The 23,073-nt window shown below is 43.3% G+C and overlaps 2 protein-coding genes across 7 annotated transcripts in view; one reads left to right on the top strand and one right to left on the bottom strand.

The window, feature by feature from the left end:
- Window positions 1–3,598: 3,598 nt before the first annotated feature.
- LOC135509180 (cryptochrome-1-like) lies at window positions 3,599–18,910 on the bottom strand. Of its 4 annotated transcripts, XM_064929616.1 has the most exons (10): window positions 18,138–18,910; window positions 15,158–15,207; window positions 8,106–8,214; window positions 7,549–7,691; window positions 6,831–7,104; window positions 6,182–6,634; window positions 5,957–6,108; window positions 5,422–5,624; window positions 4,992–5,087; window positions 3,599–4,704 (listed from the first exon to the last, which is right to left on the bottom strand). In XM_064929616.1, the coding sequence occupies exons 1-10, from the start codon at window positions 18,192–18,194 to the stop codon at window positions 4,616–4,618; spliced, it is 1,626 nt and encodes a 541-aa protein (XP_064785688.1). In that variant the 5' UTR covers window positions 18,195–18,910; the 3' UTR covers window positions 3,599–4,615. The 4 variants fall into 4 exon arrangements, 3 of the variants coding, with proteins under 3 accessions (XP_064785688.1, XP_064785686.1, XP_064785687.1); XM_064929614.1 differs by lacking the exon at window positions 15,158–15,207 and having other exon boundaries at window positions 18,132–18,910; XM_064929615.1 differs by lacking the exon at window positions 15,158–15,207.
- Window positions 18,911–21,062: 2,152 nt separating this feature from the next.
- LOC135509179 (ankyrin repeat and BTB/POZ domain-containing protein 3-B-like) overlaps window positions 21,063–23,073 on the top strand; it is a 134,204-nt gene continuing 132,193 nt past the window's right edge. For all 3 annotated transcript variants that reach the window (XM_064929611.1, XM_064929610.1, XM_064929613.1), the window contains exon 1: window positions 21,063–22,158. In XM_064929611.1, the coding sequence (XP_064785683.1) occupies window positions 21,291–22,158 (868 nt within the window). In that variant the 5' untranslated portion in view covers window positions 21,063–21,290. The remainder of the gene's footprint in view (window positions 22,159–23,073) is intronic.

Below are 23,073 nucleotides of genomic sequence, written 5' to 3'. Positions count from 1 at the left end.
GGGTGAACAGGGAGTACAGGAGAGGGCTCAGAACGCACCCTTGTGGGGCCCCAGTGTTGAGGATCAGCGGGGAGGAGATGTTGTTACCTACCCTCACCACCTGGGGCGGCCCGTCAGGAAGTCCAGTACCCAGTTGCACAGGGCGGGGTCGAGACCCAGGGTCTCGAGCTTGATGACGAGCTTGGAGGGTACTATGGTGTTAAATGCCGAGCTGTAGTCGATGAACAGCATTCTCACATAGGTATTCCTCTTGTCCAGATGGGTTAGGGCAGTGTGCAGTGTGGTTGAGATTGCATCGTCTGTGGACCTATTTGGGCGGTAAGCAAATTGGAGTGGGTCTAGGGTGTCAGGTAGGGTGGAGGTGATATGGTCCTTGACTAGTCTCTCAAAGCACTTCATGATGACGGAAGTGAGTGCTACGGGGCGGTAGTTGTTTAGCTCAGTTACCTTAGCTTTCTTGGGAACAGGAACAATGGTGGCCCTCTTGAAGCATGTGGGAACAGCAGACTGGTATAGGGATTGATTGAATATGTCCGTAAACACACCAGCCAGCTGGTCTGCGCATGCTCTGGGGGAGCGGCTGGGGATGCCGTCTGGGCCTGCAGCCTTGCGAGGGTTAACACGTTTAAATGTTTTACTCACCTCGGCTGCAGTGAAGGAGAGACCGCATGTTTCCGTTGCAGTGGCACTGTATTGTCCTCAAAGCGGGCAAAAAAGTTATTTAGTCTGCCTGGGAGCAAGACATCCTGGTCCGTGACTGGGCTGGATTTCTTCCTGTAGTCCGTGATTGACTGTAGACCCTGCCACATGCCTCTTGTGTCTGAGCCGTTGAATTGAGATTCGACTTTGTCTCTGTACTGACGCTTAGCTTGTTACCAGACACCTTGCCCTGATTAAAAGCAGTGGTTCAAGCTTTCAGTTTCACGCGAATGTTGCCATTAATCCACGGTTTCTGGTTAGGGAATGTTTTAATCGTTGCTATGGGAACGACATCTTCAACGCACGTTCTAATGAACTCGCACACCGAATCAGCGTATTCGTCAATGTTGTTATCCGGTTGCGCAATCGATATGCTGATAAAATTTAGGGAGTCTTGTTTTCAGATTAGCCTTGTTAAAATCCCCAGCAACAATGAATGCAGCCTCCGGATAAATGGTTTCCAGTTTGCAAAGAGTTAAATAAAGTTCGTTCAGAGCCATCGATGTGTCTGCTTGGGGGTGGATATATACGGCTGTGATTATAATCGAAGAGAATTCTCTTGGTAGATAATGCGGTCTACATTTGATCGTGAGGAATTCTAAATCAGGTGAACAGAAGGATTTGAGTTCCTGTATGTTTCTTTCATCGCACCATGCCTCGTTAGCCATAAGGCATACGCCCCCACCCCTCTTCTTACCAGAAAGGTGTTTGTTTCTGTCGGCGCGAAGCGTGGAGAAACCCGTTGGCTGCACCGCTTCGGATAGCGTCTCTCCAGTGAGCCAATGTTTCTTATCGATGGCGGTTAAGATATCGTTTAGGACCTTGAGCGTGGCTGAGGTGCACCCATGACCAGCTCTGAAACCAGATTGCATAGCAGAGAAGGTATGGTGAGATTTGAAATGGTCGGTAATCTGTTTGTCTGTGCTCTACTATTTCATCATACAGTTGGCACACTGTAACCTAAAAGCCATGGATTCATACTGGAAATCAATCAAAATTACCTGGTTGGGAGACATTTGTGGTAGTGTCCATAAAGAATTTGAATTCTGTCCTGTGAAAGCAATATTTTATACATTCATTACCATTGGACCAATATCCTTTCGCAATGCTCCTGTCTATGGACTCAAAGCAGTGAAACACAACTTGAAATGTTTTATTCATATTGAAATACATGTGGGGTGAATTCGGAAAGAGTGGGACATATAAACTGGGACAGCTTAATCCTGACCCGTTCATTTACTGGTCTGACAATAGAAAATCTAAATAATTTTTACTAAAACCTTGCAGAGAAATTACATGATCAAAATCAGACCACTTCATTGCTGTGAAATAGAGCGGGGGCAGAGCTAACTTCAAACAGGAAGCACACCCCATAAAGCACATCATAAAATTGTGATGTAAATGTTCATAGGCCTACATGTACTGGTGCATCAAAACACATAAAAAAGTTTCCAATATAATGTTTCCATTTTGTAATTCAGCCTTTTGTCCCACGTTACCAACCATATCTAGCTGAAGTGGGACAGTCTTAAAGTATCTTCCAATGGAGGAAAGAGATACATTAGCGACCCCCTGTACTGAGGTTAGAAAGGGCTCTACTTCTTGTAGTACTATATCCTGTAAATGTTCTTGTAGTGTTATTTGAGTGAATTCAGAACAAGTGGGACACTTTTTGCATTTCAGCCATCTGTCTGTCACCTCTTCAGACATCTATCCAAGATATTAGCCAAATACATGATACATTTCTGAAATCCTCAGATGTTTCTTAATTACACAACAGTTTACTTAATTGTAATTGAGGTACAATTAGGACTATAATTATGGTGCCCCAGTTCATCTAACCTGCTGTCCCAGTCTACCAAATGTGAACTGAAAATATGGTTGACTCAGAGTACAGAAATGGTTGTCATGTCCCCTGTGAATATGATATCAACATTTGTTTATGTGACTAGGAAACATCTTGAGCATTTCAGAAAATATATAATGTGTTGGGCTAATATGTTGGATAGATTTCGAAAGAAGTTACAGACGACTGAAATGCAAAAGTGTCCAATTTATTCAAAAACTAGATCCATTGCTACAGTGCTATTAAGTGTTATCAAGTTACTAAGTGTACAGTATCTTAATAAGCATACTGGAATCCGACTTCAATCACAACTGGCCAACATTAAATGCGTAAGCTTATTATGCATTTAGGACACAAATGTAGAATGCTCATCAATTAAATTAATAGCATTCCATTCCCTCCATTCCAGCCATTGTATTTGATATCTTCACGATTGTCTGATCCCCCCTGATGACCCAGTTGGACATGACAGGTCCACCAGGAGGGATCAGCCAATGAAGTTGGAAGTCCTACCCAGTTGACTTCATTTTTATGGTGGAAGCCCTCAGTGGCGCTGCCCATGCTAATGTAACAGTAAAACTTTAGACCTTCCCCATACCCGGGCGCGAACCAGGGACCCTCTGCACACATCGACAACAGTCATCCACGAAGCATCGTCACCCATCGCTCCACAAAAGCCATGGCCCTTGCAGAGCGAGGGGAACCACTACTTCAAGGTCTCAGTCCCCTCGCACCTACAAGCGTGATTGAAACGCTATTTAGCGCGCACCACAACTAACTAGCTAGCCGTTTCACATCCGTTACACTAATAGTCTTTTGCGCACACATCTGGAACGGCTTTTTCTGGATGCAACGTGACCAGTGGCTGTCCATGTTTACCACTGATTACAGCATAGATACATTGCAGCAATTGGAATCTTTTAGTTTTGATTCATTTTACTTTGCATCATTTTCACTTTGCATTCCTCATTGAACTTTACAACAAACAATATTTGCATACCCATGACATAAAACAAACCATTAGCCTACAATAAATATTACTTTGAGCCAGTGTTACACTTTGCACCTTTTATTACAGCACTATACAGAACAGTCAGTCTTTATACAAAAATAACAATTGGTTTACAACTTCACCAGAAAAAAGAATAAAACAAAAAAACCATGCAAGATACCATTTTTACTGTACATTTTGAGTTGAATTACTCACACGCTTATACAGAAACGTTTACATCATTCCCTTAAAAAGGTTTTTACAGAGGTTATGCTGCCTTAAAAATGCTTATTGGAAACTCATATTTCTGAACTTCTGACAGCATTATACCCCATAGAATAATAAGTGTTTCCTGACCATTTGACCTGACGATTCCAAGTTGGGTCATCAGTAATCCTCAGCTTGAGGCTGATGCCATTCTCCATGCCTAGGACTGCACATAACATGCCCTCAGGATCAAACAGTCACCACCCAGTGTTCTTTCAGCAAATATAACGTGTGCCTCCATGTTCTATACATACATATATCCCCAAAGGGACCACACATTTTTTCCATAGACATTTTGGGGAAAGAGGACAAACGTGTGTCTATCATCTTTTATTATAAATGGAACTCAGGCTTGTATTCCCAGCACCACAAAAAAGACAGTTTGGTGGTGTGCATGTTAAAGACTATTGGGAGTCATCTCGTGAAAGGGCTTCTGTCCTGACACCATCACCTCTATCATTGTTAGGATTAGCAGGCACTGTCGCGAGCAGCCCTGTGAACTGGGAACAGCTCGACTGTGCATTTGCGATTCTCCACAGAGGTTGAATGTCACAGACCGCGATGCTGCGATCACTTCTTTGGAGATCATGTGATTTGATGTTCCCCATAGTTCAATGTGGGATGTTAGCAGCCTCCTTTCCTCTCCTCTGCTCCATCTCTTCCTACTGCTGCTCACACCACTGAGGTAGATGTGCTCCTGTAGAGTTGAAGAGTCAAGGGAGGAGGATGCAGTGCTTCAAGTGCTGGTGGAGCCTACTGGAGATCAACAGGGTAGCTGGTACCCCCTCTCCTCTACCCTTCCACATCAGGGACTAGTTGCTGGTCTGCCTCTGGGCCTTGTTGCTACCCCCCGGTGTGAGGAGGTCCTCACTGCTACGCTTCACGGCAGCATGTCCTCTGCCTGAATAAAGAAAACACATGATATTGTTCCCTATTAAATTGGTTATGGGTGTCTGCTTTGACTCTTCTAACTTCCACCCACGACCCACATATCTGAGATGGATGAATTCACAGTTCAATCTTGATGTAGATGAGATGGGCAGATAACATTCAGGTTAAAGGACAAGTTCAATTTGGTTAAAATTTAAAAAAAAGTTAATTTGTCCTTTAACCCTACTCTTTGGAAAATGCAGGTTTTGCTGTGGTAAAGACAGCCAAGGGACCGAGGAGGATGGAGAGGGTCTTTACCTGCTTGAGCGACTGCCTCATGCTGGATTTCTTCAGGGGAGGTCCCCACACCATTTCCACCATTGTTAGGATTAGCAGGCACTGTCGCGAGCAGCCCTGTGAAGTGGGGACAAAAGAAGAGTTGTGCAGTCAGTCTACCACACCCCCATAGAGAACAATTGATAATGATAATATAAAAGACAACAAAGTCACTGTATCGGCAAAGAATCTCAGAATAGGCGTACTGATCTACGATCAGGTCCGCCCTCCCTAATTACGATGATTTAAAAAGGCAAAACTGATCCTAGATCAGTATGCCTATTCTGAGACACTTTGAATAGCTGAATAGCTTATCATTGAAATTATTTGAGTAAGTACCAGAAAATGGCTGATTCTAAGCGGATTTTCAGGCTATTAGCTGTAGTTTCAGCAGGTTGTGCTCGGTGCTCACCCAGACCGCGGTAGCAGGAGAGCTGTTGGTAGATCTGCGTCATCCTCTGGATGTTGAGGCGGCTAGCCTCGGTGTGGTGCACCATGGGCTTGGGGTAATGCATGCCGATCACGCACTTGGCTGCTTTCTGCACGCTCTCGGGCGCGTTCCAGGGGTCGAAGATGTACTTGGCTGGGAAGGCCTTCAGTATGGGCAGATAGCGCCTGGAAGAACCAAACAGAGAAATTACATTGTTTAAAAAAAAGAACCACGGTGACACACTTCTTCTGCAATGAACAATCGAGAAACAAATGTACATTTCTAGTGGGTACAGCATGCACATTTAACCAAGACTCTATGAAGTGTTTTGACGTGACATCGTGGTCTAGCAGTTTGTAATGGTATTCTGCATGTCCTACATGTCACAAGCATGGTGAAATAAAGCACTGAGGTCTATTACTATGAGAGTACTTGAAAAGGAAAATAACTTGTGTACCACACTGGCTAAATATAGTGGAGGGGTATGGACAACTGGGTGTAGGGAGGGTCTTCTCACCGTATGTAGTCTCCGTTTGGGTCCGTCCTCCTGCCGAAGCCTACAGGACAGTAGCAGTGGAAAAACTGCTGGAAGAAGGAGCTGCACGAGAGCCACATCCAGCTGCCTGCGTTCACACTCCAGTCTGCATCCAGGAGCAGCTCCTCAAATACCTGACAGGTAAATAAACACACACACGGTCAGATATCACAGTCATACATTTTCTACATACTTGTCAGTATCTACCTTCATGCCCTCCTCCCAGCTGATCCACAGGTCTCCTCTAGTGAGAAAGCAGGCAACAGCATGTCTGGCCAGGTGGTGGATCCAGCCCTCCTGTCTCAGCTGGGTCATGATGGCGTCAATCCAGGGGAACCCTGTCCTCCCCTCGGCCCACTTGGCCAGCGCTTCCGGGTTGCGGTCCCAGGGGATCTGCACACACACCGGATTGCCCTCCATTTTGTCGAAGCGGGGGTTGTTGGTGGCTGTGGTGTAGAAGAACTCGCGCCACAACAGCTGGCCATAGAGCGAGAGGGGCGGAGAGCTGTTTTTCTTCACCTTCCTGTAGAGGTCAGTGAGTTTGAAGTAAAAGAGGCGACAGGAGAGGCAGCCGAAGCGGAGGTAGGGGCTGAGGCCTGTGGGGCTGGCCAGCAGGGAGTTGGCGTTCATCCTGGGACGCTCAAAGTTGGCCACCCATGCCTGGAGCACAGAAGGTTAGTGTTTGGGTCACAGTGCAACACACTGACAAGGAGTTCAGAAAATAAAGTCAACAAGGTTTTTTTTGGAGGGGGGTTGAATTGACTGAATTGAAATGGAATTGACCCCAACCCTAGTACTGTGTGTCCACCACACTGGCTCAGTAGTGCTGGGATATAAAGAAGGGACAACTCCTCACCTTTCTCTCCAGGTGCCTCTCCAGCCGAGTGAGGGCCTCCGTCTCTCCCCCTGGCCATACTGCTGTAGCCAGGCCTTCAGTTTCAAAGCCAAGCTCCTCCAGGGAGGGCACGGCAAACTTGTCGTCATGGTCATCACTGATGGGCGTGGCACACTTCCTCATGACCTCAGCAGTGATGATCTCAGCGGGTGATTCCACGGCATCCATGTGACTGATGAGCGCCTGGAAACGCTTGTAGGTGAGAGGGGACTGGCCTCCGTTTAGCTCGATGATCCTACAGAGACACATGGACAGTCATGGAGGTATTTAGGGCATCACGTAACACTAGTATCATGGTATTGTTCATGAATATGTTGCTAATACATCATGTTTGCTTAGGTTGTATTCTCACAATATCTACTGTGTGTGTGCGTGTGCGTGTTTGTGTGTGTACGTGTGTTTAACTATTCTTGTGGGGACCAGAAGAATAGTCAATGAACAAAAACTTGACCAACTGGGGACATTTTGTTAGTCCCCACAAGGTCAAATGTTATTTCTAGGGGGTTTAGGGTTAAGGTTAGGATTAGTGTTAGAATTACGTTAATGGTTAGTTTTAGGGTTAGGTTTTTGGGTTAAGGTAAGAGTAAAGGATGGGGTTCTGGAAAATATAATTTTGAATGGGACTGAATTGTGTGTCCCCACAAGATTAGCTGTACAAGACTGTGTGTGTTTCACTCACCTGTCCAGGTCATAGAGAGTGTGGGAGACTTTGACAGTAACCTCCACACCGGCCTCGCTGGCCAGCTTCTGGATGGCAGCGTCACGTTCCTTGCCGAAGGGCTCAGAGTCGTACTCATAAGACAGCTGGCTGGTCTGCCATTCCTTGGAAGCAGAGAGAGAGGGGAACAATGTAACTCAACATGATAAATAGGGGACCTTTACCGTTGTAAATAGAGATAGTGGATGTCACAGAAAGGCCTTCATAGAAAATAACATGGATTCCAATGGAATTCAAATACTTTCACATATACACTGAATATACAAAATATTAATAATCATCTTCCTAATATTGAGTTGTAGACCCCCTCCCACTCACTGTATCAGCATATCTGATAAAGTGGATTTACGGTACAGTTACTGTGACAGTGCTTCTATGGGGCATACTGTATTTCTATGTGACATAGCCTAATGTATTTCGATGAGTTATAGGCTACATGAACAGTATCGTAAGTGTATGCATGGTACAGTAGTGTAATGGGTTTACTACAGTAAAGTAAGTATGACTGTTGACTATACCTGAAACAGCCTAGGGAAGACATCAGTAGGCTGGCCCCGGATGACAAACAGACGGGAGTTGAGCTTGCGGAGGCTGGTGTCTAGGTCCTCTAGACATTGTAGTAAGAACCTGGAATCAAACAGAGGGGATGATCAATCAAGTGATTGTATATCAGAGAGGAAATAGTTTTAGGCATTGATTTAGTTAAATACAGTAAATTAATGGGTACTGCAGTGCATTGGGTATTTGTCCTCAGGAAAACAACAGGTCATGGTATTTCAGTTGAATGATGATCTAAAAGCCACATTAGTGTCTGAAAAATGATCCATGTTTCATATGATCCATGTTGTATCATAGGTCTTCATGTCAAAGGCCTTGGCTTCTTCAAAATGATAATAGCTTGAACCGGAAAGATCAGAGGGCTGGTGGAGAGGAAGTACAAACATGCAATGCTACTTCTCTCAGTTCGTCACATTATTCAGAATGATTTAGCCTATCGAACAATGTCCCCTGAACAAGTCAATCAGTTAGGCTAGAAGATGTTAGATGAATATTCCCTCAATCAGTTTCCCTCATAAACACTCAAACAAACAGATGACAATATAGGCTAGGCTAAGGATGAAAGAAAACATTTCACCACCAAAATGATTCATACCCTCGCAGTTAACCTACATACATAGGCCTACTCCTCTGTCTGCTGGTATAAAACTGGTCTAATTGGCATACCATTTCAAACATCAAGTGGAAACATCCAGTGGACAATCATGACCGAATCTTACATTCCATTACCTTAACAATAAGGTCACGAACATCCCAGCCTTGTAGTACACTTCAGCTCACAGCAAAGTAGTTCAACAAAATGACAGCTGCTTGCCTCCCTCAACAGGAAAATCACAGCTAGTGCAACAAGGCCTCATAAGAATGGGAGTATACATTCCTGAGTAAGCGAACACAAAGTCTGTAGCAACATTTAAAGAGCATCTCTGGCTAACAGTAGTTCTCCGCCGAGGTAAACTAGCATACTTTGGTATAAGCCTGGGCCCCTGGGGCAGGACTTCTGGACTGACCCTCTACAACAGTCCTCAGCTCGACCTCCCCCATTCTGCTGTGTTATTGTCCTCAAACTACATAGGCAGTGTTGATAACAACACAGTGGTCCTCTATAGCTTAGTTGGTAGAGCACGGCACTTGCAATGCATAGATAGTGGGTTTGATTCCCAGGACAACCCGTTCGTAAAATGGATGCACGCATGACTAAGTTGTTTTGGTTAAAAGTGTCTGCTAAATGGCATATATTAGTGTCGTCATTGTGTTATGCAGCCAATACATTTGCCTACTGTTTGATATGACAACATGGGATATCAACCAAGTTAAGAGAGGGCGACTGACATCCTGTTCTGTGTTAGGTGACTAACTTCCCCTAGGGTGGCATCCCATCACCCGGCCTATACCCTCAACTGAGAATGGTGTCCTCCTGTTGTGTTTTTCAATTCACACTTCAGTAAATGCTGTCTGGGGCTTGTCACCAGCTGTACTCTACTTGGAACTCTTATGAAACATGTCGAGTGGTTAGCAGCAGCACTGCAGGGAGGTTTTAAAATGTGATATCTGAAAGAGTAGTGTAGCCTATGACAACTAGTGGCCCTACAAGAAATATCATCTTCATGCATACACTTGAACAGTGGGATAATGCAAGGTGACCACAAAGCGAACATAACACAATATTGAAAGGTTGGAAACTGAATTTAAATGAATGCAAGCCTCTGTGTCCAATGGTGAGATGTTACCAGACAACAAAATAGATGCTATGGGGCTCAGGGACAGCGTTATGGACGGGCCTTAGTGGACCTGGCCTGCCCTACCTCCTTGCCAGTCAATATAAAATATTTGTATATTATTTATTTGCAGAGCTGGTGCCAGAACGAATCAGATGGACACACATTTGATTTCTATAGGCAGGCCTGTTTTTTCCACGGGACCTCCTGTGTGCAATGGGTGTTCTAATAAAGACCATAGGCAACTCGTGAGTTTCAAGTTTGAGGAAGCTTACAATTTATCCTACCAATCTACGTGGCAGTTATGATCATTTTTCATATGCGCATTTTCCTGGTAAACAGTTTCACTTTAATAATAACGTTTTAGTTTCTCAAAATAATTGTCACATGGTTAATCACAAAAATGCAAGATCACCAGCCTTTGCCATATGGACACATTGGTACACCGTGATCCATGGGCGGCTAAAGAAATGAGCACATGGAAGTCAGAGATAGCCTATAGGCCAATGCAGCAGTAGGCTTATAACTTCCATTGTCAACTAAGTAAAATACATAGGCCTAAAGCCGACAAATACATTAAAATATATATTTATATTTTAAATATCCTGATGGAAATTCAGGTTCTTTCAATCGCATGAATCACTACTCCGCCTGTCTGCCTCCCTTTTTATCTGACTTGACATATCATATCATTAGTGAAGTGCAACATTGTATCAACTCAGAAGGTTGGCAAGCTGTTCCCTCAACCTTACCAGGACAGAGAAACCACATAGATGCTCAATGTTCACATGGAGCATTACAAACAAAATGTGATTTTATTTTACAAAACTCCTAAATGGTGACATAAATATCACATAAACCAAAACTTGTTTGACACAAGTGTAGCAGGTTGTGAACTCCACTCCGAGAATGAGAACGATAAGTGACTAATACAGAAATTAATGAACCACATGACAGGAATTTACTGTACATTTTCTAGGCCTAATAGTTACTAGGTCTAATGGGGAATTGATAAAATAAATAAACAATCAAAGGGCAAACAATTCACCCACAATGAATGTGCAAGAATTGGCAGGAAACATAGGAGCACATTCTGGAGAGCTGAGTGCATGCATTCTGGAGAGCTGAGAGCATGCATTCTGGAGAGCTGAGCACATGCATTCTGGAGAACTGAGTGCATGCATTCTGGAGAGCTGAGTGCATGCAATCTGGAGAGCTGAGTGCATGCATTCTGGAGAGCTGAGTGCATGCATTCTGGAGAACTGAGTGCATGCATTCTGGAGAGCTGAGTGCATGCATTCTGGAGAACTGAGTGCATGCATTCTGGAGAGCTGAGTGCATGCATTCTGGAGAACTGAGTGCATGCATTCTGGAGAGCTGAGTACATGCATTCTGGAGAGCTGAGTACATGCATTCTGGAGAGCTGAGAGCATGCATTCTGGAGAGCTGAGTACATGCATTCTGGAGAGCTGAGTGCATGCATTCTGGAGAGCTGAGTGCATGCAATCTGGAGAGCTGAGTGCATGCATTCTGGAGAGCTGAGTGCATGCATTCTGGAGAACTGAGTGCATGCATTCTGGAGAGCTGAGTGCATGCATTCTGGAGAACTGAGTGCATGCATTCTGGAGAGCTGAGTGCATGCATTCTGGAGAACCGAGTGCATGCATTCTGGAGAGCTGAGTACATGCATTCTGGAGAGCTGAGAGCATGCATTCTGGAGAGCTGAGTACATGCATTCTGGAGAGCTGAGTGCATGCATTCTGGAGAGCTGAGTGCATGCATTCTGGAGAGCTGAGTACATGCATTCTGCAGAGCTGAGTACATGCATTCTAGAGAGCTGAGTGCATGCATTCTGGAGAGCTGAGTGCATGCATTCTGGAGAGCTGAGTGCATGCATTCTGGAGAGCTGAGTGCATGCATTCTGGAGAGTTGAGTGCATGCATTCTGGAGAGCTGAGCGCATGCATTCTGGAGAGCTGAGCGCATGCATTCTGGAGAGCTGAGCGCATGCATTCTGGAGAGCTGAGCACATGCATTCTGGAGAGCTGAGCGCATGCAATCTGGAGAGTTGAGCGCATGCAATCTGGAGAGTTGAGCGCATGCAATCTGGAGAGCTGAGTGTCTGCATTCTGGAGAGCTGAGCACATGCATTCTGGAGAGCTGAGTGCATGTATTCTGGGGAGCTGAGGACATGCATTCTGGAGAGCTGAGTGCATGCATTCTGGAGAGCTGAGTACATGCATTCTGGAGAAAGACGCCCATATCTTTGACACACACACATATCCCATTCTTGTCTCAACCTTTTAAATTATACTCAAGTCATTATCTTCACACATTTTAGATGCTTTTCACTGACAGCCTCAACTCAATAATCAGTTAGGCCTATTGTCACACGCTCTGCCCAAATTGCTGGCTTCCCAAATAGGCATAAGCACTTGTGATTTGAAACAATCCACAGCCAACAAAAAAATGTAAGATAATGATCCTCTGTGGCTAAGCCAAGCTTTATGGTAAAGTATTTTGACTGATTTTATTTAGACTGGAGTAATTATATAATTTTGGCAAAACATCAATTTACTTTAGGGGAAGCCAGCATCCGAACAGTGCACCTGCCAACTTACCATTCTAATTCACAATTGGCTGAAACCAGAGTTCTGTATACAATGACGAGATGCTCATGTCTCTGCTTCAATGACAGAGACAGATGCTCATGTCTCTGCTTCTGCTACAATGTGAGTCATTGTCCCAATGGCGGGAATACAGGTGACAAGCTTAGGTCTGCATATTATGACCATAGAAACACATTGGGCTAATTCAGGATAGATTTTGGAGCTTCGCCTCTTCCTCTGCTGAAACTAGCGAGCGAAACAGTGTCGCTTGGGCTTACTACAAGCATTTCGCCACACCTGCAAATAACATCTGCTAAATATGTGTATGCAGCCAATACAATTTGATTTTACTATATGTATCTCATGTATCTGATGCTGTCTGGACAGAAAAACATATGACATGCCATACTCTTTTTGTCCAGAAAGCATCAGATACATGGTCTACACCTACGGCGGCAGAGGGGAGTTGTTTCGTTCGCTCTGATGATTTATCTGAGATTGATGGATCTCTTTCTGTCGGTGCACATCTAGGTCAAAGAAAAATAGCAAGGTTGATGATGACGTTGTTTCGAGTCACCCAGAATGAGTAGACGCTCGAGCAGGGACGATGACAACTACTTTACTAGTTAATAATGAGTTATTAGCCCAGGTATAGATAATGTGTAGTCAGCAATGTGGGAGTGGTTGCTTTCTACAAGAGCACAAAATGCGGACATTTCTAGACATCTTTGAAAAGTGTGTCGGATAAAATAGATTTTTTTTGTCTTAAAGGGCCAATGTTGTATTTGTTGCATAATGTGTCATTCTCTGTAAAAATGGTATGGGAATAATAATGCATTTTGTTTTGTAAAGTGGTTTCTTGCATCAAACACAACATTTACATAAGTATTCAGACCCTTTGCTATGAGACTCAAAATTGAGCTCATGTGCATCCTGTTTCCATTGATCATCCTTGAGATGTTTCTACAACCCTGATTGGGTTCCACCTGTGGTAAATTCAATTGATTGGACATGATTTGGAAAGGTACTCACCTGTCTATATAAAAAGGACCCACAGATGACAATGACTGTCAGAGCAAAAACCAAGCCATGAGGTCGAAGGAATTGTCCAGAGAACTCAGAGACATGATTGTGTCGAGGCACACATCTGGGGAAGGGTACCAAAACATGTCTGCAGCTTTGAAGGTCCCCAAGAACACAGTGGTCTCCATTATTCTTAAATGGAAGACGTTTGGAACAACCAAGACTCATCCTATAGCTGGCCACCTGGCCAAACTGAGCAATTGGGGGAGAAGGGCCTTGGTCAGGGAGGTGACCAAGTACCCGATGGTCACTCTGACAGAGCTCCAGAGTTCCTCTGTGGAGAAGGTAGAACCTTCCTGAAGGACAACCATCTCTGCAACACTCTACCAATCAGGCCTTTATGGTAGAGTTGCCAGACAAAAGTCACTCATCAGTAAAAAGCACATGACAGCCCGCTTGGAGTTTGCCAAAAGGCACCTAAAGACTCTCAGACCATGAGAAACAAGATTCTCTAGTCTGATGAAACCAAGATTGAACTCTTTGTCCTGAATGCCAAGCGTCACGTCTGGAGGAAACCTGCCACCATCCCTACGGTGAAGCATGGTCGTGGCAGCATCATGCTGTGGGGATGTTTTTCAGCAGCAGGGACTGGGAGACTAGTCAGGATAAAGGCAAAGATGAACAGAGCAAAGTACAGAGAGATCCTTGATGAAACCTGCTCCAGAGCGCTCAGGATCTCAGGCAGGGGCGAAGGTTCACCTTCCAACAGGACAACAACCTTAAGCACACAGCCAAGACAACACAGGAGTGGCTTCGGGACATGTCTTTGAATGTCATTGAGTGGCCGAGCCAGGGCCCGGACTTAATCCCGACCGGACAGTTCTGAAGAAACCTGGAAAAAGCTGTGCAGCAACGCTCTCAATCCAACCTGACAGAGCTTGAGAGGATCTGCAGAGAAGAATTGGAGAAACTCCCCAACTACAGGTCTGCCAAGCTTGTAGCGTCATACCCATGAAGACTCGAGGGTGCAATCACTGCCAAGGTACATCAACAATGTACTGGGTAAAGGGTCTGAATACTTGTGATATTTGCGTGAATTTTTTAATAAATTAGTAAAACTTGTAGAAACCTGTTTTTGATTTGTCATTATGGTGTATTGTGCATAGATTTATTTTCACTATTTATCTAGCACTCTTGGTGCTTCTAATGATGTTTAGGCTACTGATGTTGTTTATCATTTAACCACTCATCTTGCTGACCGTGCATCTTGGAGGTTGGGGTATTATTTATTTTTTTGTCATTATAAAAATAAGCTCTTTCCGCGTTCCGTTACATATCCTTTCTGTTTCATAGTTGTAAAAAAGGCACTCCACATATTTTTATTGAACCCTGGAAAGTGTTTTTACATGCAGCTTACAGTTACAGAAACGGATAAATGCTTTTGTATTATTATTTGAAGAAAATGTTTTTCTAATATTACCTAAGTTATTCATAAACACAACCAAATTATTATTTTTGCAATACCATATATGAAATGTATTAATTACATTGTTAGAATCTTTTAGTCAGAATAACTGCTCATTAGCTCGAGGTCCAGCGATTCTAAGTTAAACATGTTTTATTGTGTAGTGCATGCACACATAGCAGGTCCCATGAAAACACATACCCCCTTATGGAAATCAAATCCCGTCCAAGTGATTCATTCTGGGGGCGGCCCTGATGATCAGATGAAGCAAACCATTCAGAAAAATATATAGTAACAGAAACAATGTCTATGACTAAAACGTGCATACATTTTAATGAATAGTTCTGGCGTTGTTACAATTGTCTAATGGTAACGGTTTATGTCCTCTGGACAGCGCACTCCGACTGCAGGTCAAACAGACACTCCAGACGATGCCTCTGAAGGGCTGGCTAGGCTAAATCCTGTCTAAGCTTCAGTTGTTCCATTGACCTGGAGCAGATTACACAAACACACTGAACTTTACATTAGCTAGGCCTATTTATAAACTGGGTGGTTCAAGCGCTTAATAATGATTGGCTGACAGACGTGGTATATCGAAACATATACCACGGGTATGACAAAACATAACAAAACAAGACAAAATATTTTTACTGCTCTAATTAAGTTGGTAATCAGTTTATATATGGCCAATATACCACAGCTAAGGGGTGTTTCCAGGCACTCCGCGTTGCGTTGTGCATAAGAATCGCCCTGAGCTGTGGTATATTGACCATATAGCACACCCCTTGGGCCTTATTGCTTAAATATACATTATATACAGTACCAGTCAAAGGTTTACTCTACTCATTCAAGGGTTTTTCTTAATTGTTTACTATTTTCTACATTGTAGAATAATAGTGAAGACATCAAAACTATGAAATAACACATATGGAATTATGTATTAACCACAAGTGTTAAACAAATCAAAAACATTTTTATATTTGAGATTCTTCAACGTAGCCACCCTTTTCCTTGATGACAGCTTTGCACACACTTGGCATTCTCTCAACCAGCTTCATGAGGTAGTCTATTACCTGTAATGCATTTCAATAAACAGGTGTGCCTTGTTAAAAGTTAATTTGTGGAATTTCTTTCCTTCTTAATGCGTTTGAGCCAATCAGTTGTGTTGTTACAAGGTAGGGGTGGTATACAGAAGATAGCCCTATTTGGTAAAATACCAAGTCCATATTATGGCAAGAACAGGTCAAATAGGCAAAGAGAAACAACAGTCCATCATTACTTTAAGACATGAAGGTCAGTCAATGTGGAAAATGTCAAGTTTCTTCAAGTGCAGTCTCAAAAACCATCAAGCTCTATAATGAAACTGGGTCTCATGAGGACCGCCACTGGAAAGGAAGACCCTGAGTTACCTCTGCTGCAGAGGATAAGTTCATTAGAGTCACCAGCCTTAGAAAATGCAGCCCAGATAAATGCTTCAGAGTTCAAGTAACAGACACATCTCAACATCAACTGAGGAGACTGCGTGAATCAGGCCTTCATGGTCAAATTGCTGCAAAGAAACCACTACGAAAGGACACCAAGAAGAAGAGACTTGCTTGGGCCAACAAACACGTGCATTGGACAATAGATTGGTGGAAATCTGTCCTTTGGTCTGATGAGAGCAGGTGAACGGATGATCTCTGCATTTGTATTTCCCACCGTGAAGCACAGAGGAGGTGTGATGGTGCTTTACTGATGACATGGTCTGTGATTTATTTAGAATTCAAGGCACACTTAACCAGCATGGCTACCACAGTATTGTGTAGCGATATGTCATCCCATCTGGTTTGAGCTTAGTTGGCCTATCATTTGCTTTTCAACAGGACAATGACCCAACACACCTTCAGGCTGTGTAAGGGCTATTTGACCAAGAAGGAGAGAGATGGAGTGCTGCATCAGATGACCTAGCCTCCACAAGCACCTGACCTCAACCCAAGTGAGATGGTTTGGGATGAGTTGGACCGCAGAGTGAAGGAAAAGCAGCCAACAAGTGCTCAGCATATGTGGGAATTCCTTCAAGACTGTTGGAAAAGCATTCCAGGTGAAGCTGGTTGAGAGAATGCCAAGAGTGTGCAAAGCTGTCGTCAAGGCAAAGGGTGGCTACTTTGAAGAATCTCAAATATAAAGTATATTTTTATTTGACACTTTTTTGGTTACTACATGATTCCATGTGTTATTTCATAATTTTGATATCTTCACTATTATTCTACAATGTAGAAAATAGTAAAAATAAAGAAAAACACTTGAATGAGTAGGTGTGTCCAAACTTTTGACTGGTACTGTAGGTCACAGCTGCATGGGTCAATGCTGCGAGGAGAGCAGAGTGCCATAACCACCCTAATGACACAGTGCCCCCTTTCCCCTACTAAGCCCTGCCTTCCGGGGTAACTTACATCATTGTTACTGCTACACATGTTCTCAAACCTGCAGAAATGTACTCTCCTGAACACATGTTTCAATGAAGAACACATCACAACGCTCACCATTGTTATGGTCCTAGAAACGGAGTTTCCCACATACAGGGTATGTTTTCTACATGTCATTCTCCCTTTCGCTTCTTTAAACCGAGTATGCTATTCTCCCCTTCTCTTTATGCTTTAAATTGAAGTTGTCATAAGTGTCCAAACTAAAGCAACATAGTATCTGGGCTAAATGAAAGGGAATTCAAGGTCAAGCAGTTATTGCAACAGTTTGGTCCCCTGGAATGCCATCCCTTCCATTTTTGCACATAGTTGTTTAACTCAATTTACTGTAGGCTAATAATTTTCTCAGTATTTTTTTGTAATAACTTAGTCATTTGCAGTCAATGTACTATAATTGTGTACATAAGTGTGGTGCTTTTAGGGAGGCCCTTCTTTCTTGCCTCGGGGCACACACACTGATGTCATTCATAACCACTCGGCCCTACTTTTAAAATGTATGATAACTGTTTGCATGCACTGCATAACAACATCCTATTCAGTGTGGTGCTTCTAGGGATGCCCTACTTTACTGCCTAGGTGGCACACCAAACACACGTCATTCATAACTAAATATTTCTGAATGCAGGATGTGTGACCTACATCTGTGCTACACACATCTGTGTTTGGTGTGAGTGCAACACAATGTGAGGTGGCAAAACAAAGAACGTCCTTGCCTCCACCTGCTGATGCCCACGTTGGAGGACCCTGCAAACCAGGGGTCTAGGATGTAAACACATCGAAGGGTGTCAGCTCCCCGGATAGACTCCTTCAGCGAGGGGTTGTCGTGGAGCCGCAGGCCCTTCCTAAACCAGTGGATCGTGTTGCCGACCATTTCACTTGCTGTCCCTTCTTGTTATGTACACGAGTCTTCTTTGATACCGCAGCGTTGACCACAAAACGCTCACGAATTAAAACAATATCCCTCGCCTGCCCAAAATGTGTTTCGGTTCTGTCGCCTTGCTGGTTTTATAATGTAGAGCTACTAAAGTTATCTAACCTTGTTCCATCAATTTGTCCATTGTGATGAGTTCTCTGTTGCCGCATTGATTTGTTGGCCTCTGATAAATACAGTGTACGGACAGGTCTCGATCGCATCAACTTTGTATAGAGCGCATTAAATGTAAGACATTGTTAATATTTGATAATTATTTTCAACACGAAAGTAAAAATAACACTTAAAATGATGTTCAACCTGCTATCTTGCTTTATTTCCTATAGCAGTTCGAAAAAAAGGAATACTTGCGTTGAGTCGTATCGAGTGAACTAAAATAGGCCGATAGCAATATCTTGTTAGAAAGTTTTGATCAGAAATTTGTGTTCCAATATCATTCGAATGTATTCCAATAAGCAATTGTAATATTATTCGTTTTCAGACGGCATTGTCAACCACAAAAAAAAAAAAATATTTGCCAACATCTCCACCCACAGAGGTACGAGGATGGAGATGGACGAATCTGATTGGTCAATGTCACCAGTTATGTAAGGTTCGCTCGCTCAGGTTTCTGTGGTGTGCTTACATTGGCTTACTTCTGGCTATTTAGTGTTTTTTCCACAAAGGCATAATTTATAGTTACTATCCTAGCAACGCAATGTGTTATGTTAAATAAGTTATTTACAGCCTACTTTAAACACCATAGTTTGAATATTGAGTTTATTTTGTAGGTTGTTGGCAAAAGTGTTTGCTGCCTGCCCGCGTCATGATTAGTTGCGCAGGACCCGGATAAGCACGTGTACTAAGGCAAGGCAAACAAATATGACACAATGTGTTGGTAGGCCTAGTGGGCAGCCCACCACAATCACAAGCCTACGCATGTGATGCATCGCATATAGTCTACTCTTTATTACGTGTTGTCGTGATACTATGTATGTACCTATATGTATTTACGTTAAAATGCTATCATTTCAAAATTGATTTCAACCAAATAACACCTATTCTAGCCTAGATATTAGCTCTACCAATGCAGAATTTCAGATGTGATCAAATTTCAATCAAAAACCTCTGCAAGGATCATAAGGTAAACACCATCTCTGAGATTAATCTAATAACCAAACCCTATTGTATTATGGCCTACAATTTAATTACATTGTCCTGAAGCATGCGGTAAGGGGAACATCATATTTTGGGTGATGGTGATGGTGATACTGTAGTTAGTAGTTTGTATTCATGAGACAAGGGATGGGTGGGTAGTTGGGTGAGGAAACATGCAGTTTGAATATCTAGACACTAGATGGAAACATGCAATCACTATATAGGTATAGTATAGTGGATGATATAGGCTACGTTTATCAAGGAAAGGTTCAGAGACATGACTGTGTGACCTTTGCATATGTAAAACAAATATGTAAAACTAGTGTTTATATAGTAGCCTTCCTTATCTGGAAATGTATGGTTGGGGATAGATCTTTGACATAGTGATTGAGGTTTGTAAACTGAGCACCAGGGTGCAGTGTTGCTTCAATGATAAGCAGCCTACAACTACAGTCAAATGTACCAACAATACTCTCCCTCAATCCCACAGATATCAACAGTGCCCCATATCAGAATGATTTACAGTTAAATTAGAAATATTATATGTCCCAATTATCTCTCCTTCCTCCCAAAGTGTGTGATAGTCTACTTCCCTTTACTGACTAATAGGGTGGAACATCCCACTAGCCCAAGCCTCCACCAATCCAATGCTTTTAAATTTGTCTGAAGTAACCTAGTGAACAAGTGTACACTTTAGGAGAAAGGCAATAGTATTGGGATGCAGCCATGGCTATCTATGGCATAGGGCTATCAATCAGTTTAGGGACATTTTCTGTTGTTGCACATACATGTTGACAATATGGTATGTACATGTCTCTTTCTCTATCCCCCTCTCTCTACTCCTCTAACTATATGTATATCTCCCTCTCAAACACATTCAGTTTTTGTGTGCCTGTTACACTTTTCAGCCTGTCGGAGGCTCAATCCACACACAAACATCTCTCTCGCTCTCTCTGATTGTGATCAAGCCTTGGTCAATAAAATGATGCATCTTTAATAGTCAATGATGCAGTATAATGTCTGACCTTGGCAAGGAAATCAGATGTCTACTTTTCAATGAGCTCTAGCTATCTCCTTGTAAGGGACCACAGAGAGAGATACATTATGCATGTCATCCATTATTGATGGCCTTGAGTCATGTTACCATTATTGCTGTCAGAACAAATGCCCAAGGGACTTTGCTATCCATAGCATGACACATTATGTGGATAATCACATTATCCAGTTTATCCAATCCATTACAGTCAGATCATTAGCCTTGAATTTTGAAATCGTGTTCAAGTTACAGCATGTGAAAGGACTGCTTCATTTATGAAGGTATCGTTTCAAATAGTAAGTTTAAAAAAATAAAGGAAATTAGATTGATTTGAAGAGAAAATAATTATATAGATATTTCATATCCACTCCCCATTTGGGCTATACATTGAATTGAGTAGCCTAGTGTAAATTAAATTGTATGATGAGGTGGTCCTAATTCAAAATTTCTCTCACTGCTCGAGTTATGCCGAGTGTATTGGCCATTTGAAGAACATCGCCCCGCCTCCAGCTACCAGGATCTTACTGCGTAAAACACAGACCACTGTAGCTGCTCTATGTGCTAAGATGGAAACACTTCGAAGTTTTAGTTCGGATTGAGAAATATCAACTTGATTCGTTTCCACTGAAGGCAACGGGATAAAATATTGACACGTCAAAATACATCGCAGTCGGGCTTTAATTGCGTTCATTTAATAGCATTAGGCAACGTTGTGAGACATTTTGAGCCATTCATTCCAAAGTCCTCTTTACAGTATGAGGTGCAGTTATGGCAAGCAGTAGTAAGAAGTCAGTGGCGAGGACCCTGGAGGATCTGACGCTTGATTCGGGTTATGGTGGAGCAGCAGACTCCTTTAGGTCTTCCAGTGCTTCACTGTGCTGTTCCGAGGCACATATACCTTATGCGCATGGGGGGAATTTTTGGCATTTAACCGACTCCATGCACAGTCGCCACAACAGCCTGGACACGGTCAACACAGTCTTGGTCGAAGACTCCGATATCCTGGATTGCTCCGGCCAGTGCGCTAAACTACCCGAGCTCGAGGACGTGCCATGGAGCCTCGGGGAAGTAGAGAGCGCACTGAACAAGGACGAAGAGTTGAGGCTGGGGGTCGTGTCACAGGAGATCCTGGCTCGGCTCTCCGTCCTCATAAGCCGCGCACTCGTGAGGGTCGCCAAGGAAGCGCAGCGCCTGAGTTTGCGCTATGCCAAATGCACCAAATACGAGATTCAAAGTGCCATAAAGGTTGTCATGTCTTGGACAGTCTCGGTGAACTGCATCACCGCCGCACTCAGTGCCTTGTCTATGTACAACATGAGCACCGAGGACAAGTTCAGCCGCGGAAAGTCACTCAGATGCGGACTCATTTTCAACGTGGGGAAGTTCTTCAGGTGGATGGTGGACAGCCGAGTTGCGGTGAGGATCCACGAGCACGCTGCCATCTACCTGACAGCGTGCATGGAGAGTCTTTTCCGAGAGGTGTACGCACGCGCACTGCGCAGCGCACTTGTGGAGAAAGATAATGGGATCCCTAAATTCACTGTTGAGTCCCTCGAACAGGCCATCAACAACGATTCGGAGTTATGGGGGTTCCTGCAGCAGTATCAATACCTAATTTGTGGGAAGAATGCAAGTGGTAAGTTGTGTGTACATGACTAGTTCTGTGACGCATCTACTCAGTGCGTAATTCTAACGAATTCTTCATAATTGTGCCCAAAACATGGTGAAGTGATTTCTTATCACCATCTGTAGTAATGTCATTATCAAGTTAGGAGTTCACTTTCTCATACCTCAACATTTCTCGATGGACAGGGAGAAATAATCATGACTTCACACATCCCATCTGAATTAGAGCATGTATTTTTTCCTGTGTCTGACATGGCAGGATCATCCTGGGTCCTGGGTAACCTATTTGTTGAGTTACTGTATTCAATATGTTGATGTATGAGCACAGAGAATGGCCCCTTCTGCCACTGACATCAATGGGCATGGTTTATTTATGATAATGGAAGAGAGTGGGGGGAGGGAGCACCTAACCCCTCTTGGCTATGATCCATCTATTAAATAGATGACATTCTCAGAGTTCTTCTTCAGTGTTGTGGTACTGTGAATGCATGATACATTGAAGCAGGCTATAATTCACCGGGGGAATATCTTGTGGATTTTTGTTCATGTCTTTAGCTTCTCATGCTTATAAGGGAATTTATCTCATTGCTGTGCAATACAGCTTTCAAACCTAAAAAAGGGCATTTTAAACGTAAGCTCTTACCTTCAGACTTCTTCATTGCTCATCCATACAGCAATATATTTAATCAGTTATAACCTAATAGCCTAATGTAATAATAAGGTAATGTAATAGCAGACTGTATTACCTCTGTGGTAGATGCATTTAAAGTGCTGCTGTGGCTCCATACTCCAACAGGTTTATGTAATACAGAGCCCCAGGACACATAAGTGTTATCATGCGTTATTTTGAGTGATGTGAATGGGACTGAGTTGAAAACACAGAGGAGAAGTCCCTACTGATGCTGTGTTAAAGATAGCTAAGGGG

This window comes from Oncorhynchus masou, chromosome 22, assembly GCF_036934945.1.
Source record: "Oncorhynchus masou masou isolate Uvic2021 chromosome 22, UVic_Omas_1.1, whole genome shotgun sequence".
Lineage (NCBI taxonomy): Eukaryota > Metazoa > Chordata > Actinopteri > Salmoniformes > Salmonidae > Oncorhynchus > Oncorhynchus masou.
The sequence above is the reverse complement of the archived record's forward strand: the minus strand, read 5'-3'. Positions and strand labels throughout refer to the sequence as shown.

Coding starts and splice junctions, on each gene's coding strand:
- LOC135509180 (XM_064929614.1), bottom strand. CDS start 18,289: ATGGTCGGCAACACGATCCACTGGTTTAGGAAGGGCCTGCGGCTCCAC. Junction 8,215..18,131: donor GTGGGCATCAGCAGGTGGAG/GCAAGGACGTTC, acceptor GTTTGATTCCAG/GTTCTTACTACAATGTCTAG. Junction 5,088..5,421: donor CTCCTGCTACCGCGGTCTGG/GTGAGCACCGAG, acceptor CCCACTTCACAG/GGCTGCTCGCGACAGTGCCT.